This window comes from Alligator mississippiensis, chromosome 6 (assembly GCF_030867095.1).
Source record: "Alligator mississippiensis isolate rAllMis1 chromosome 6, rAllMis1, whole genome shotgun sequence".
NCBI lineage: Eukaryota > Metazoa > Chordata > Crocodylia > Alligatoridae > Alligator > Alligator mississippiensis.
In genome coordinates this window covers 13582953-13598430 of record NC_081829.1, presented here as the reverse complement: position 1 = coordinate 13598430, position 15478 = coordinate 13582953, and the positions used below count along the sequence as shown (strand labels likewise).

Genomic DNA, 15478 nt, shown 5'->3' with positions numbered 1-15478 from the left:
CGATTCAGATTGAGCCAATTCAGAGGGACAGCGATTCTATTTGGTGATTCGAGTCACTGTCCCAATTCGATTTGGCCAAATCGGATTAGAAGATTCAGCCCCGATTTGGAAATTTGGCCAGACTAAACAGGCAGCAGTCCTCACCACGCTGGATACAGCTACCTCTAGCTCAGGAGTGGGCAAAACACGGCCCAGGGGCCGCATACGGCCTGCCAGGCCATTCTATCTGGCCCCTGGGGCCCCTAAAATATTTAGAAAATTAATATTTATCTGCCCTGGGCCACCTCTCATGCGGCCCTCGATGACTTGCCAAAACTCAATAAGCAGCCCTCTGCCCAAAATAATTGCTCATCCCTGCTCTAGCTGGTAAGTCCGTTGTGGTGGGCAGAGGGGGGAGGAAAGGGGTGTGTGGGGCAGATCAATGCCCCCACAGCATGGGAGGGATTGGGGCTGGAGCTGGGACAAGCTGCCCAGCTAGGGCAGGGGGATGCGGGACTTGGGAAGTGGGGGCTGCCACTGCATGCTGCCACGCGCTGTTGGTGTGGAAGGGCATAGGAGTGGGCATGTGCCCCCAGATCTCTGCATGGCAGGCTGGGCCAGGCTGCGCTCCAGATGGGTGGTGGAAGGCACTTGGAGCCTGGGCTATGCCCTCCTGCTGCTCACCCCACTGGGGCGGGGAGGCAAGGGATGGTGCTGCTGCAGACCAGCGGCAGAAGCCGGTCCAGCCTCCCCACACCTTCCAGACAAGCCTCAGCTTCGCTTTGTCATGCCCCAGCTGGGCAAGCAGCGGCAGGTCATGAGGGGGGAAGGCGTGCACCCAGATTAGGGAGGAACCAGCAGCAGGGGCTATGGGGAATTTTATGGTGGCTGCAGCCCCCCTATGACCCTTGCTCCACTGATTTAGGTCAACCGTCTAAACCATTCTCCTGCCAAGATGGGGGAAAAGGGGAACTCACACCATGGTGTCAGCATAAGGCTTATATTCTGTCTTCCTGACTTCACTGGAGAGCTGATGTAGTTCTCTCTCAGTCTGTTCTTTCAATTGAGGGCTGAATCCTGACACCCTGCCCTAGCTGAGGGAGTTCAGACTATTGTATCAAACAAACAAATCATGTCAGGACACAACTTACATTGCAAGTTTTTCTGGAGCCCCAGGCAGGTGAGGGGCCCTTTAGCATGGTACAAACACTTAAAGCTCTTTCAGACAGGAGTGATTATTATAGCCCAACTAATCCTGTAAAGCTGCATTTCCGTTTCAGCTTGTTAGCAGACCTAGTTGTATCACCATACTCCCAACTTTCCACTGTTTTATGCATTTACCTTATAGTATAGTCAATTGCCTAAAGAGCTTTAAAGACTGCTTCTCTCTAATGGGAGAGTTAAACAGGTGCATCAGAAAAGGTTTTAAATGAGTACAGATCACTGCCTCTCTCAGTCAGGCATTCTTTCCTCATCTGTGATATAATTTTATGGCCTGTGTTATGCAAGATCACACTAGAGGACCCAGATGGCCATTTCTGATTTAACATCTGTGAATTCTGTTAGACCTTCAGGTAAGCTGTAGATTTGTTTTAGCACTCGAAGCACAAGACAGCATAAATCCATTTTTACAGGGCAGCCAGAAGCTGACACTTCCCTGTGGCTCATCTCTATGAACAAGCTAGAAAGAATGATTCAAAGCAGAGTTGGCTTCAGGGCTTTGCCCCAAATTAACCAACTCTTACTTTGGTTTAATGGTAAACTACTGACATTTACCTTCAGTTTATCAGACTTAAGTTTAAACTAACCCAAGCTAAACCATTCTTAAATTAGTGCAAGTTGCACATATAGACTAGGGCCCTTATTTTGCTGACCATGGTGAATCGCAAGAAATAAAATACTACAGTATCGCATACAACTTAGTAGTTTAGAGATTTATGTATTTTTTTATAATGTACATAGCTAACAGTACCAACACAATTAATATTTACTGCAAGTCTCTCTTCAACATAATTTGGTTGATTGCCACCATCTCACTGCTATTGCTTACAGGCAGAGGAGATGACACCGAGGGCTGGACTCACATAAAAGCCATACCATTTTAAGTATAGTAATATAGATAGTTCAACCCCTGTAGAACAGGTGCAGTTATACCAGTGCCTCGTATAAGGAAAGCCATTTCTCTATGGGAATGGAAACGAGCTCTAGCATATAAAGGATATTTATGCCAGTAAACTGTGTGCACAATAGCAGTTGTTCTATCAGCAGCTGAATCGGAGCCCTAACTGCACAATTATTATGATACAATCCCAGTTTGCAGAGAAGGCCTGATATGCAGAGAGGTGACTGCTATGCAAGCATCAGCAGGGAGGAGGTTCCACAACTAGACAATCAGCTCAGAGGATGTGAAATGGCTCCCCCTCAAATGCTCTGAAGGGACTGGTTGGAGAGACCAAACCTGAATGGCATAGCTCCATCTATTCACAGGCAACTGGATATAGCACTGATATCATGCATACTCCTGACAGCTGGTCCAAGGCTGTTCCAGAGAAACTGAGTGTACCATTGGCAGCTAACCCAAAGGACCTTAAAGCTACAAGATGAGAGTTGCTGATGAATGGGTGTAATCAATGTATTTTGGCAGGCACACCCATTAGCCCCCTCAGTGGGAGAAAATGGCAGCTCACTTCTAGCTTAATAGTGGATAATTAAATTTCAAAGTCAGCATCTTTAACATCAACAACTGCATACTGCTTTGAGTAGAACAAAATCCCTTGTCCTTAGAACAAGCAGGTATCAACTGAGTTCTGCTCTCTCTGGCAGCTTACTCCAGAAGGCTAGAGCAGGGAGACAGGGAGTTCACCATGCCAAGGTCCCTTGCTAGAGACCACCCTTTCACTCTTTGTGCTTTTTCTTATGCTTCTTCTTTTTCTTCTTCTTTTGAGACTTGCTAGCTTTCTCTGAATGCTTGGCCCTCTTGCTGGCTGGCTGAGCCCCATCGCTGTCCGAGTCAGAGCTATTCGAACTGTTGGAATCGGAGGACTCCTTGCTCTTGTGTTTCTTTTTCTTCTTCTTTTCCTGTTGGCAAGATAGACAAAGCAGCTCATAGTCAGAAACTGTCACCTGAGTTCACTGATCAAGGCAGTGAGCTCCTTTTCAGAAGAATGCCTGAAGGTGTTCATCACATAGCCTGGTCTTGCTTAGCCAGGAGGAAGGGTGAGGCTGCTGTTTTAGCTGCTCAAGAGCTAGCTAGTTCAGCTCTGTCAACCATACCAGTAAACATGGTCTGACAGTTACTACGATAGAGCCCGCTGGCAGGGGATGTCCCCTTCCTGCCCAACCCCAGGCAGAGGGACTGCTCCCTACAGAATACACCACAGTACTTTGGCTAGGTCAGAACACATCGCAGGGCCATGTCTCTTGGGAGGCAATTCTGAACCTAGATCTCACTGCCAGGACATTTTTCTAGTTATTCAGCCTGTTTTCTTGTCTATCACTCCTGTAAAATGTTAACTCCTTGTTACCCCTCTTGGAACCTGAAAAGTACTGTGACCAAAAGGCAGACTGGGAACAGGATAGGGGGCCTGTGGTGTGGGAATGGTGGTACTATTCTACCCAAGCTCCAACTGCAATCCAAGAACACATGGGGATTTCTGCTAAAATGCTGGGAGGGAAATCATTTGTTTTGATGTTAGTGTTAAATCCCACACTCATCTGAGGTACGTACAACAGGTCAGCTTGGGGGCCCCTCCTCTTCTTGTTGGGGCACTGAAGCCTATTCATATCCTCTTAGCAAAATTCTGGAAAGCAGCACAGGGGAGGGCCCCATTTGAGAGGTTTGCTTCACAGCCAAAAAGGCCTGAAAATTCATTTCTTTTTAAACAAACCTCATATTGGCGCTCATGGGGGCACTAAAGGGGAGCTGGGATGAAGAACAACCTTGCAGCAGCTGACTAACATATTTCTCACCATGCCTCCTTCATGCCACGTTAAATCATTCTTATTTCCGCTTGCTACTCATTATTCAACAGATTCTTCTGGTCAACAATATCCCTGGTGGATTCTGGTGTAGCTAGTCTACCTAGCTCTTAGTATTTCCACATAATTCATTTCCATTCAACTCAGTCACTTCTAATGATCTCTATTTTTTGGCAATTCATTTTTTAGGGAATGCTTAAATAAGTTATCCAAAGTAAACAGTTCCTAACTCTGTGAATACAGCCACTTAAAATGTGCTACTACAGCATCCCAGGGCTTCATAAGGTAGGGACCACCCAGAGTGTTTCTGAAGAAATCCTACCTCACTCATACCTACCCAAAGTAAAACCTTATTTCCATGAAACTGTTCAACAAATACTTGTAGGGCAAAAAATTCCATCAGATAACCTATCTGGGTGTCAGCCATAGACTGCATGGGGCCGTACAAAACTACTTTTAAAAACAGCTGCTAAAGGGATCGAAACTTTCACATTCTGAGGCTTAACACAGCTTTCTGACTGCTAGACACTGGTTCTGCCACAACTAGTACTGCAATATTTCTTCTCCTGAAGCAGAGAAGGGGGAGCAACCGCAAGTGTGTGGGGTGGAGGGAAGATAGGGAGAACAGGCTGCAAGGGGAAATGGCGGGGTGCAGAAACAGCATGGGGGTGGGGGGAATGGGGAGAGAGGACAGGGATAGGGAGCCCAAGCCACAGTAGCCACCGGTCCCCCTCCACCCTCATACTCAAATCTAAGACAAGGAACTTTTCCCTCCCAGTGTTACGTGGGGGGAGGGAGGACCTTATCTTATAAAGCAAGTAACTATGGTAGCTAGCAGAAGCATAGATAAATTAATCCAGCTGTCCCATCTGCCAGTCTTTTCCTCAATCTATCAGCTCCCACTGCCTCAGTTGATAACAATATCAAGACAGAGCAGATTGAGAGAAGTAATTTGAAACACAGGTTGCAGCTTGAAGGAGCTGGCAGTGGATTTGGTTGGGGTCCTAGATCTGGTATTTTCCAAGGGATTGTCCACACACACAAGGTAGTTTAGCGAGGCTGGCTTAACATCATACTTTTAGCTGTATCAGTACAATGTGGGTGGAGGCCAGGCTACCAGCTGGTGGAATAAGAAAGTTCCAAAAATGCCCAATTCGAAGCAATCGATGCAATAGAAATGGAATTGCTTCCTATGGCAATGCCACCTGCTGGCCAACCTGCTGAATGACAGCAGAGCTGGTTTAGGAGCTACCTGCTCACGCTCCTACCTGAGCTGGTCAGCTTTTTGGGCAAAGCAGGTGAACATGTGGCTACCCTGGAACAGAGCTCTCTCCATTTCAACTTGCCTGCTTTCAAGTTCCCAAATTAAGCAGAATTTTAAAATGGATGGAACAGTTCCTCCCAGTATGCATGAAGAAATGGTTTGTGAAAAGCCCAGATCTTCATCTCTGCCCCACCTTTTCCCCCTCAAAAATATGGTGTTGCTTCTCTACAGTTCACAGTATACCCTTGGAGGTCAATATGGGCTGGAAGGTCTGACCCTCTAGCCCAGGGGTGGGCAATTATTTCAGCTGGAGGACCACTTAAATGACTTCTGGTGACCTGTCAAGGGCCGCAAGGGTAGCCCCGTCCCTTGACAGGTGCCCCACCCCATGATCACCCTCTTAGGACTGGAAGTCCCATACCTAGCCCCTGACCTTTGCCACTGGAAGCCCCACCCTGAAAATACTGCTTTTGGGACGGGGGTTATTGCCATTTGGAAACCAGAAAAAAAAAAAAAAATCTTATATTAAAAATGAAACATCTACTATAACACATTTTAATTTTATTTAAAAAATATTTTTGTCCTGATTTACGTGCATTTGCATAGTGTATGTAGAGGTGATTGCATAATAGCTTAAAATAAAGTCTTACTCTTGTATATTGTGTATGGGGGGAGGTTTGTGAGGGGTTGAAGAGATGTGGATGTGTGTAGGGTGGGGTGGATGTGGGTGGGTGTAGGAGTGGGGTGGACGTACCCCCCCCCCCCCCCCAGTGCACAGCTGTTGCTGTTGGTAGCAGCTGCAGGCCCTTGGGGTGCTCCTGGCTTGTGGCAGGCAAAGCCCCCCGGCAGCGCACAGCCCCGGCTGAATCCTGGGAGCAGCACGTGGCAGCCCAGATCCAACCCAGCCCATAGCACGTGCCTTCAAGCCACACTGAGCTGGCTCTGTGCCACCACATGGGGCTCCCAGCACTACAGGTGGGAGCTGCCCATGGAGGCACGAAGCCTGCCCTGCCCAATGGTGCATGGAGCCAGCTTGGTATGGCTTAAAGGTATGCGCCAGTGGGCCGGGCCAGGCCAGGCGGAGTCTGTGCCAATATGTGCAGCTCCTGGGATTCAGCCACATGCCACTGAGGGGCTCAGCCTGCAGTGGGCCAAGAGCACCCCAAGGGCCTGCTACTGGTAGTGGGGGCTGAGTGCCATGGTGCCGGGGCAGGGGGAAGGGGCATGCGCAGTGGCTCACCCCCACCCAAACCCCTCCTTCACCTTTCCCTCCTGCAGGCAGGAGCTCCTCTCCCCACTTACCAGCTGTCCAGGTGTGCACCATCATGCTCGGTGCCTCCACATGGGGCTCCCAGATGGAGTGCCAGGAAACCCATGGAGGGGGAGGCACAGAGCCCACCCAGTCCAGTGGCATACAACCTCCCAAAGCCCACCCCCCACCAGCTTTCAGAGGGGCAGCCACAAGCCAGTAATAATTGGTTTCTGGAGGGGCCCTGCAGGCCAGATAGAATAGCCTGGCCCTGTATTTTGCCTGCCCCTGCTCTAGCCCATCAACAATACTAACTGACTTTAACAAAATTCTGTAGTCCTGATATACTTTACAAACATCACTTAGGAGCCCAGGTCTGTTAAACCTAGACAGTGCCGGTCCTTTATGATGCATTATCAACTTCTTCCTCTGGTTTCTCAAAATCCAGAAGTAGGGTTCTTCATATGCAAGGGAGCACTTTGAATTTTCACGTGGTTCATGGTTTAAAAAAAAAAATATCACTGCCTATGGTTTGAAACAGGTTAGAACAACTCTAGAGAGGAACAAGGGAGAAAATACGGCAAACAAATCCCATCCCTTCCAGATCACAGGAAGCAGCTGACAAGCCACACTTACTCCCTAAGGATATTTGAGTGTCACAGTTCTGCCGTGGGATGGTCTCATTTATAAGCCTGAGCCTACTCTTCACAGAGCATGCTTTAGACAGGGTCTCTGACCTTCATTACAGCTGCATACCCAGGGGTGAATAAGATATATACTAACAATAACTACTGTATTGAATTTTTTTCAGCTGTAACCCTCTCTGCCCCAGCTTCCTTCTTCCCTACTCTTTGGTCATTGTCACCAATGTATACATCTTAGTTAGACTGGGGTCACACCCAGTCACTGTCATGCTCTGTAATTATTACTGTAAACAGTGTTCCATTCTGTGTGCTATTTATGATCATGTATTCCTCCAATATGAAGCATTAACATCACAGGAAAGGAAAAGAGTAAGTGGAATTAGCCATCCGGCAATTAAAGCGGACCAGGGATGGCCTGGAAGAAAATAACCACTTGTAGGGAATGGGGTTGGCTTCCTCTGTTCATTGAAAACTTACTATGGTATGGGGGGAGCAGTAGCAGGTTCCTCCATCAGGGACTGTAGTTCACTCCCCTCCTTCTAGTGAAGAACAGGCTGTTGGTACAAGCTTGCTGCACAGAGTCCATAACTCAAGTCAGCTGAGCATATACCAACCTGGTGGAGAAGCCCTGAGGTCTCTGCATTTGCTTCTCAGTGGGTTAGATGAACAAAAGGAATCTCAAGAAATCTGACAAAAAGTCCCCTTTTATTTTCCTTTTTAAATTAAACTGGATGAAAGATGGTTAACATGGCTCAAGGTCTTGTTGTGAACATGCCTCGAGGAGCGGAAGGACAGGAAGTGGGGCAGCAAACTAATGGTAGCCCCGAACATAACCCTTTCACTGTTTCTGTCATATAAAGGATGACTTACATTCCCCTGTGGAAGAGGATGTAATGGAAGAAGCCAAGAGTCACCAAGCCAACAGATCTGATCATTACCTTAGCGAAGATGTCATCTCATAACTTCAACCCCCTCCCTAGGCTGCAGAAGGTGGAGGGGGGGTTACCGGAACAGTCTGGCTGTAAATCACTCCTCCCTTGTCACAGCTGTTAGAGCTGTGCAGTCACTCGGTGAGGACACAGAAATGAACAGTCAAGCCCAAAGGTAGTTACATAATTCATGGAACTGCAGACACTAGTCCTAGGGGAACTAAGCAATTCCTTCCAGATGAGCAGCCAATATGGGGCAGCATGTCTACACTCTAACCAAATGAGATAGTGAAGTCTTTTAAAAAAGCCTGACATGGTAAAAAGGATATGCAGCATACACCCAGAAAGCCAGCAAGGAATAACTTTAATTCTGATTTGGAAAATGCCTACATAAAATACTCAGTTATGGAAGTGCTCTTATTTTGCTCCATTCTGTGTCTCTATTTGAGCCCCTGTATTATTACAGCAAATGTCTGGCAGTGCCTGCTGTGCATTTGTTGCTCACTAAACCCCCAAAAGTGACAATGACAACTTGCCAAGAAGCAGGTCAGACAGATTCCATGTACAGAAAGCTCACTCCATATGTACAGGGTTGCTGGTTGTAGCCATGTTGGTCTAAGGACACAGGCAGGCAAGGTCCACATGTTGAAAATTAGTTTCTTTTCTACCTTGGAGAGCACAACATCAGCAGTCTCCCTCTGCCTGAAGAAGGGCTTTTGTGCCTGACAGCTTGCAAAGAACATTTTTTCCAACTATTTAGTTGATCTAATAAAAGCTAGCACTCCATACGTACAAACTTAAGAACATTTAAAATTTGTAATTAGGCCAGAGTACGTCATTATCTAGATAATGAACACAAGAGCCTATTTCTCAAGAGGAGTGCGGGCTGATAAGCAATTAGCACCTTATCAGTTAGTATGAAATGAAAAGTGACACAAGCAGCAGAATGAATAAAGACGACAAAGCGGTGAGAAGAGAATGAGGCAGTGTGAAGAAAAGAAGCCTAAATGGCTTTTATGGAGTGAAAGTTGTATAGCATCGCATAGGAAATCTTCAGACTTCACACTTCAGAGACAATCCAGACTTAACCTGGTTTCTGAACACCCCTTTAATACAGTCTTTTACACCAGGTTTGGAGATGCAAATATTTTGGTGATACCAAGGGGGAGGGAGCAGAGGTAGGAGAACTGACACAAAAGTAACATTCCCAGTAAGTTTGAGTGCTTAAGCCAATAGTTCCCAATCTTTTTTAGACTCAAGACATTCCTCAGAAAATGCCAGCTCTTAAGTTTTCACTAATTTTTTTCATTATGGAAAATAAATACAATGCTACTACAAAAACAAGATAGACCACAACAGGTCAAAATGTTGGCACCATGGATTTCTATTCAAAATCTCTAGGTTTACCCTGCTAATCATGTATACATTTAACAGTGCTACTATTGCATGGCACCCTTAAAAGGACTTCACAGCACCCCCAGGTACCCTGGCTGAGAATCACTAGTTTAAGAAGGTGCTTGGAGTCCGGGGACCTAAATAAAAGAACAAAGCATCAAGTCTACTTCAAGATGACCCATAAGTTATTAAAATATTAAATAGGAAGATCCTTAGCTGTAACAACTGTCATAGGTCCACAAAGGCACAAAGTCTGTGTCAGGAACAAGTTGCTTATTTCATGTATTTTAAATTTTCCATTAAATTAGTTAAAAAACAAAACAAAACACAAAAAACAGAAGGGAAAAGATTAAAAATCAGAGCCAGTGCATTAGAACAGCATGTCAAAGAAAACCTGAAGATTAAGAGTTAAATCTTCAGAAAAAGTGGAGGCAATAAGAAAAAGTTTCTCTATGCTTGTGTTGAATAAGCATTAGCTAACCTTATGGATGAACTGTTCTTTCATTCAAGGGCCTGGGAAACATTTTCAACATGCCAAAGGCTAAAAATATGACAGGATGTCCCATCACAATCTCTTCAGTGTTAGCAAGGGAACAGAGAGTACGAGGTAGTAGATATTAAGTGGCCTTATGCTGGTGAGAAATCAAAGCATTTCTTTTTCTGTGAAGGTGGAGAGGCATTAGCAGACAGTCCCTGTAAAACTACATTAACAGCAAACAGCTACGTTCAGCATCTTTCTCATTCATAATGAGGCAAAATAGAGACAAAATGGCTGAAAACAGAAGTCTGGACACAATGAGTCTGGTTTTCTGTTTATGAAAGAACAAGTTACATAAGATGCTAAATTTCTGCAAAGCAAAGAAGTTGTATTGTGGAGAAGTTGGTTTCTAAACCAGTTTCTTGGTGATAATGCAAATAAGCCAAAAGTTTAGCTAGATGTTTGGTTTTCAGATTGAGTCTATAGAATCAGAAATTAGGGTGGACTTTCCTTTTCTTTGTTAAATGGGACCCAGATTCAAAGATGCTCAGAGATTGAGACACACAGAACAAATGTGCAACTTGGTGTATTAAGATATTTTATTCTTCAAGCCTAATTTGGGCCTGCATCTTCCCCTAAAATGGAGCCAATCAGACAAATTCACCTGTAAAGTTTACAGATTTTGGAAACTGGCAAACAAGAGAACATATATGATTGAGCAAGGAAGATATTTTTGAAGTTGCAGCTTGGAAGGTATTATATAAGTGTATATATACACATTCTAATTCTTTTGTAAAGTCACCTGTGAGTCAGTGTCACCCTGTTCTTAGGCTATTTTTTAAGAAAGCTTATTCTTTTGAAATGTATTTAATTTCAGGGTGCAAGGAAACCCACAGTTTACCAAGTAGCTGAAACAGCCAAACAAGATGTAGTGGGGAATGAAGCTCTTATTGTAAAGACTTGGTAGTCCATTCCATACGAGAAATCCAGGGGTCTCAACTATAACATTCAGACCTTAATACCTTTGTGGCTCTCGGCAAAAAAATAGAGTATCCCCTCTAGATTTACTCCTGATATCATTTTCAGCAAGACCTCCATTATGTACATCCAATTATATTGTTCCATTCCATTTAAAGTACTAGAGTTAGACCACATTTGATTGACATAGTCCAGTGTGCTGCTCTTCATATGAAGAAAGATGTAGCAAAGCTCCAGAGAGCACAGCAGACTGAGCAGGTGAAAGGAAAGAGGCTTAAACGTGAAGAGGGATTGAAAAGAATGGGATTTAACTCTGAGACAGGAAACAGTTAAGAAATGACAGAACAAGTATTTATGCTAGCCAAGGGTTAGCACAGAGTTATTCTTGATGACCTAGAAGTCAAACAGATGGGGATTAAGGAGGTGCAGGTTTCAGTGAAAAGGGAACATATGCAAGAAGAATTCTAAGAACTACTTCACAGAGGGGGAATTCATGGAATGAATCTGCAGACAAAACGGCATTAATGGGTCATATTTATCTATAATGTAATTCCACTGAAGTCATAAACACCAGGAATGAAAATGATCCAACGCATTTCAGAAAAAAACTGGACACCCAAGTGGAACAAGTTAAAGGGGATTCTTTTTTGTTCCTGGGTATAGCTGACCCCTTCTAGAGCGTAAATCTGCTGGATGGGCCAGCAACACAAGATCCCACTTCTTTTTTTTTTTTTTTTTTTTTTTAAAGCATGTTTCCCCCCTACAGCAGCTCAGCCTGGCCAGAATATACCATTTTTCAGAGGAAGAGGGTTTTTTTGCCCTCCCACATCCAAAAAGAATTTTAAAAAGTTAAAGTATTTAGAATAACAACATTCTTGAGGCATCTTTCATAATACTTGTTATCTTTGGTGCTTTGTTACTACAATATCTACACTTTTCATAGTAAATTAAAACTGATAATATCAACTCACCCCTTTACAAACATCCCACTTGCAATGTAATGTCCCATTTCTTATACTGCATGCAGCCTGCAAGCTTTGTCTCAAACTATTGTGCATTTTAAGTTATGTACAATAAGAAGTGCAGATCTATCAAATCATTCAAAATAGGAGGGACCCAAGGCTGACTTCTAATCTTATTCTTATGCTACTATGCCAAAAAGTAAGGATGTCTACATATCCCTTTTAGAGACAGGAATTGTGGATAAACTACAGCTAGGGCCATTTCATTAGATGGCAATATGGTGACATGGAACTGTTCTATATTAAATTTAAGAATGTGGATACATCCAGGTCTGTAGAATCAAGTTTACCATGTAGTTATACCGAGTTATGAGAATACTCTGTACAAATATATTACTACAGCTTTAATAAGGGGTTTGCTGGAAAGACAAGCAAAAAGGCAACTCAACAGTTCCCAGAGGAGAACGTCATGCGACAGACTGTAACAGGAGGCTTGGTGCTCCTGCTACTTTAAGTGAAGGCAGACTGCAAATGGAGCAATCTAGAGATGCTGCAAGGGGCGATCAGAAGTCACATAACCCAAAAGGGGGCTGGGCTTACAGGATACAAGCCTAGAGCCTGAGTTGGGCATGATCTGATTCTGGCAGCCAAGATATGAAAAACTCCTGAACAGCAGGGCTGCAGCCAGGCTCCTGGCAAACACCTACACTGGGATAAGCAGGTGGATGGTTGTGAGATCAAGGAGGATCAGGGACCCGTAGGCTGCAAAGGGAGAAAAGCAGAGTCAGCGACTTGTAGGCCCAGGAGGACCAAGTGGGGCCAGGGAGCCCTGAAGTCTCAACTGGCCTAGAAGCGAGCCCAGGAGCGGCCAAAGGTCCAGGACAGACCATAGCCAGGGACCAACAGGGTCAGGCACCTGCAGCCCAGAGAAGGGTGGAGTCAGAGCCAGGGGTCCAGTGCCTCAGGAGAGGCGGGATCAGGGTCAGGGATCCAGAGCTGCACTTGGGAGCAGCCAAGTGGGGAAAAGTGCCTAGGTGTGCACAGAGCCAGAGACAGTTCAATAGTGAACAATGACACCTGCAAGGTATGGGCATGGTGTAAGGGATGGTTAGAGCCATGTTATATGCCCATAAGGCAAAGTAGAGTCACCTGAATACCAACATGGGATTGGAGATCCCTGGGGCAGCCTCCCTTTCAAAAAAATCTAAGAACAAGGCATGGCAGGCCAAGAAATGGAGTAAGCTGGAGGAGTGAGGGCAGAGCAAGGGGCTGAGCGGCCACCAGGGGGGATTGTGGCCACCCCTGGAATGAGTGCTCGTTACACAGACACCTGAGACAACTGGGAAAGCAATTAGCGGTGGGTATCCTATATCATGTCTCCAACGTGTTACAAGCTTTATTTTACAATGCTTGGAACCAACTGATCAAAGGGCAATAGAGCAGTAAAAGTGATTCATTCTTGGAGACAGGAAATGACCAAAGGAACATATAACATTTAAAGGACTGCACAAAGCAAGAACAGAAAGAGATGGAGAGACCGACTGACTGACCAAACTGATGATAAATTAAGGGAAGAGACTGATCCCGACTCCAGCTGACTCAGAGTTACAGGAGATTTTGTCTACTAGCTCCTCCTATAGATGGAGAGGCTATAGGCTAAATATGCATAAAATCCCTTTTGCTGTTCTGTGTTAAAGAAACAGCACTGCTGTAAGAAAGTCATTGTCACTGTCTACCACCACTGGCTCCTCTTGGACAGCAGAACTTCAGGTATTAATGATAACTCAGGCCTGCCAAGGTAAATCTGGTTGATCATAACAGACTGCAATGTCAAAGCCTGGCCTGAGAGGGAGAACCACATGACTCAACCCAAACAGGAAGGCAAGAGCAAAAATTTGAGATGGGGGTGGGGAGCAAGGGGCAGAGCTGTAGTTCCCTGATAAATGAACTGTCCATTCAATCATTTGTTTTTTAGAAGAGAATAAAAAGAATGCACAAGTCTTGGTCTCAAATGTTTCTCCTGCTAATCTATTTTATCTGAAGAATTGTGTAACTTAAAACTTTAAATCTAAGATGTCATTGCTTTAAGAATACAGTGGGGAGGAGGAAGTTGAAGGGAAACAGATTAACAATATGGCTGCAATATGGCACATGAGAAGCACTCTGCACTGGAAGTATTTTGTAGTCTGACATTCTGCTTTTAACTCAGATGCTCAGAACAGCAGCGGTTTCAGTAACACAATGGGGCTTAGGTGGCCCAGCTGTGGGAAATTAGTTACAAAGTAAATGTCAAATTAAAGCTGATATGGTTGGGGTCTAGAGCAGAAGGAGCTGCATTGCAGCCTAAGGCTGATACAATGGATACTACTATATACTTGATCACTGCATCAAAGCAGAAGCATCAAATAGTAGCATGTAATAGATACGATCTCTCTCTCTCCCAATCCTCATAAATTAAAGTGAAACAGAAAAACAAAGAGCAAGTTCGTTTCAGAGTTGGCAATGAAATATGATGGAATATGAGCCTGCATGTGGATGAAACTAGGTCATTTAGGTTTGCTCACGATATCAGTTCCTAAGCCCTGCCCCCCACCCTAGCCTTTTTTGAGGGGGGGGGGGACAGGGGGGTGCAGACAGGACAGAAAGAGAATGCTAGTCGGGTGGGGACGAGGCAGGGGACAAGAGGCGATCCACTTCAGAGAGCCAGGCAATTTAAATATGACAAGACTGGGGGATGGACAGTAAGACATCCCCTTCCTCACTATAAAAACCACTCAGGATGCTGATAGACATGGGAAAAAAAATGTTCTTTACTGGAAGAGGCAGCGCATTAGGTCAACTCGGTTCCGCAGCATCTGTATAGATTGTGTGCTTCAGCAGGGTTCTTTGGTGCTTTTATCTAAAGCTGATTTAGTTACAGCACCAAAAAAGCCCTGCTGAAGTGCCTGATCTATATAGATGTTGGGCAAGCTGGGTCAAACTAACACAATGCCTCTTCTGGCCATGTGCTGGACTCAGCATGGAGGCATAGTAGGTTTAAAGTAAAGCGCCGTTTGTTGTGGGGTTTTTTTTTGGGGGGGGGGGGGATTACGTTTGTAAGCCGTCTCAGTGCCTACATACTAGGATAACAGGGACCTTAGAAATATCCAAGGTGAATTTAAGAAACTAGCTTAAGGATAACTTGAAAAGTTGCATGAAGTTTTCCTGTTGTTCCTCAGAAACTGTACAAAACCCAGCCACTGCCCTTTTCCAAACTACTGAGCTGCCTGCTCATTATTTTTCTTTATAAGTTAACATGTTCCCTGGAGTGACATTTGTCACCTGGAACACACTTCTGCATCCAACTACAATAGGAGGAATAAACCTTGTACCTTTTTTCTTTTCTTTGAAGAACTGTCAGGCTGACTGAGCTTTTTATCTCCTTCACATTCTTCTGCTGCTTCTTCCTCTTCTGGAATCAGACTGTACTTGGTCCCTCCAGGCTGCATGAAACATTCTTTGGCAAAATGACCTGCAAAGCAATGTTTGAAGTGGGGAAGAAAAAAAAAAAAAAAAAAATAACAAACCCTTCCTTAGTGGGGAACTCCTTTCCAGGATCAACATGAACATTCAAAATTGGACT

At 44.8% G+C, this 15478-nt stretch overlaps 1 protein-coding gene across 3 annotated transcripts in view; it reads right to left on the bottom strand.

Annotated features, from left to right (window-relative positions):
- Positions 1–1898: 1898 nt before the first annotated feature.
- ZCCHC17 (zinc finger CCHC-type containing 17) overlaps positions 1899–15478 on the bottom strand; it is a 31191-nt gene continuing 17611 nt past the window's right edge. For 2 of the 3 annotated variants that reach the window (XM_014605073.3, XM_006269748.4), the window contains exons 7-8: positions 15228–15367; positions 1899–3057 (exon numbers count right to left, since the gene is read on the bottom strand). In XM_014605073.3, the coding sequence (XP_014460559.1) occupies positions 2875–3057; positions 15228–15367 (323 nt within the window). In that variant the 3' untranslated portion in view covers positions 1899–2874. The remainder of the gene's footprint in view (positions 3058–15227; positions 15368–15478) is intronic. The other variant, XM_059729646.1, reaches the window with a different exon arrangement.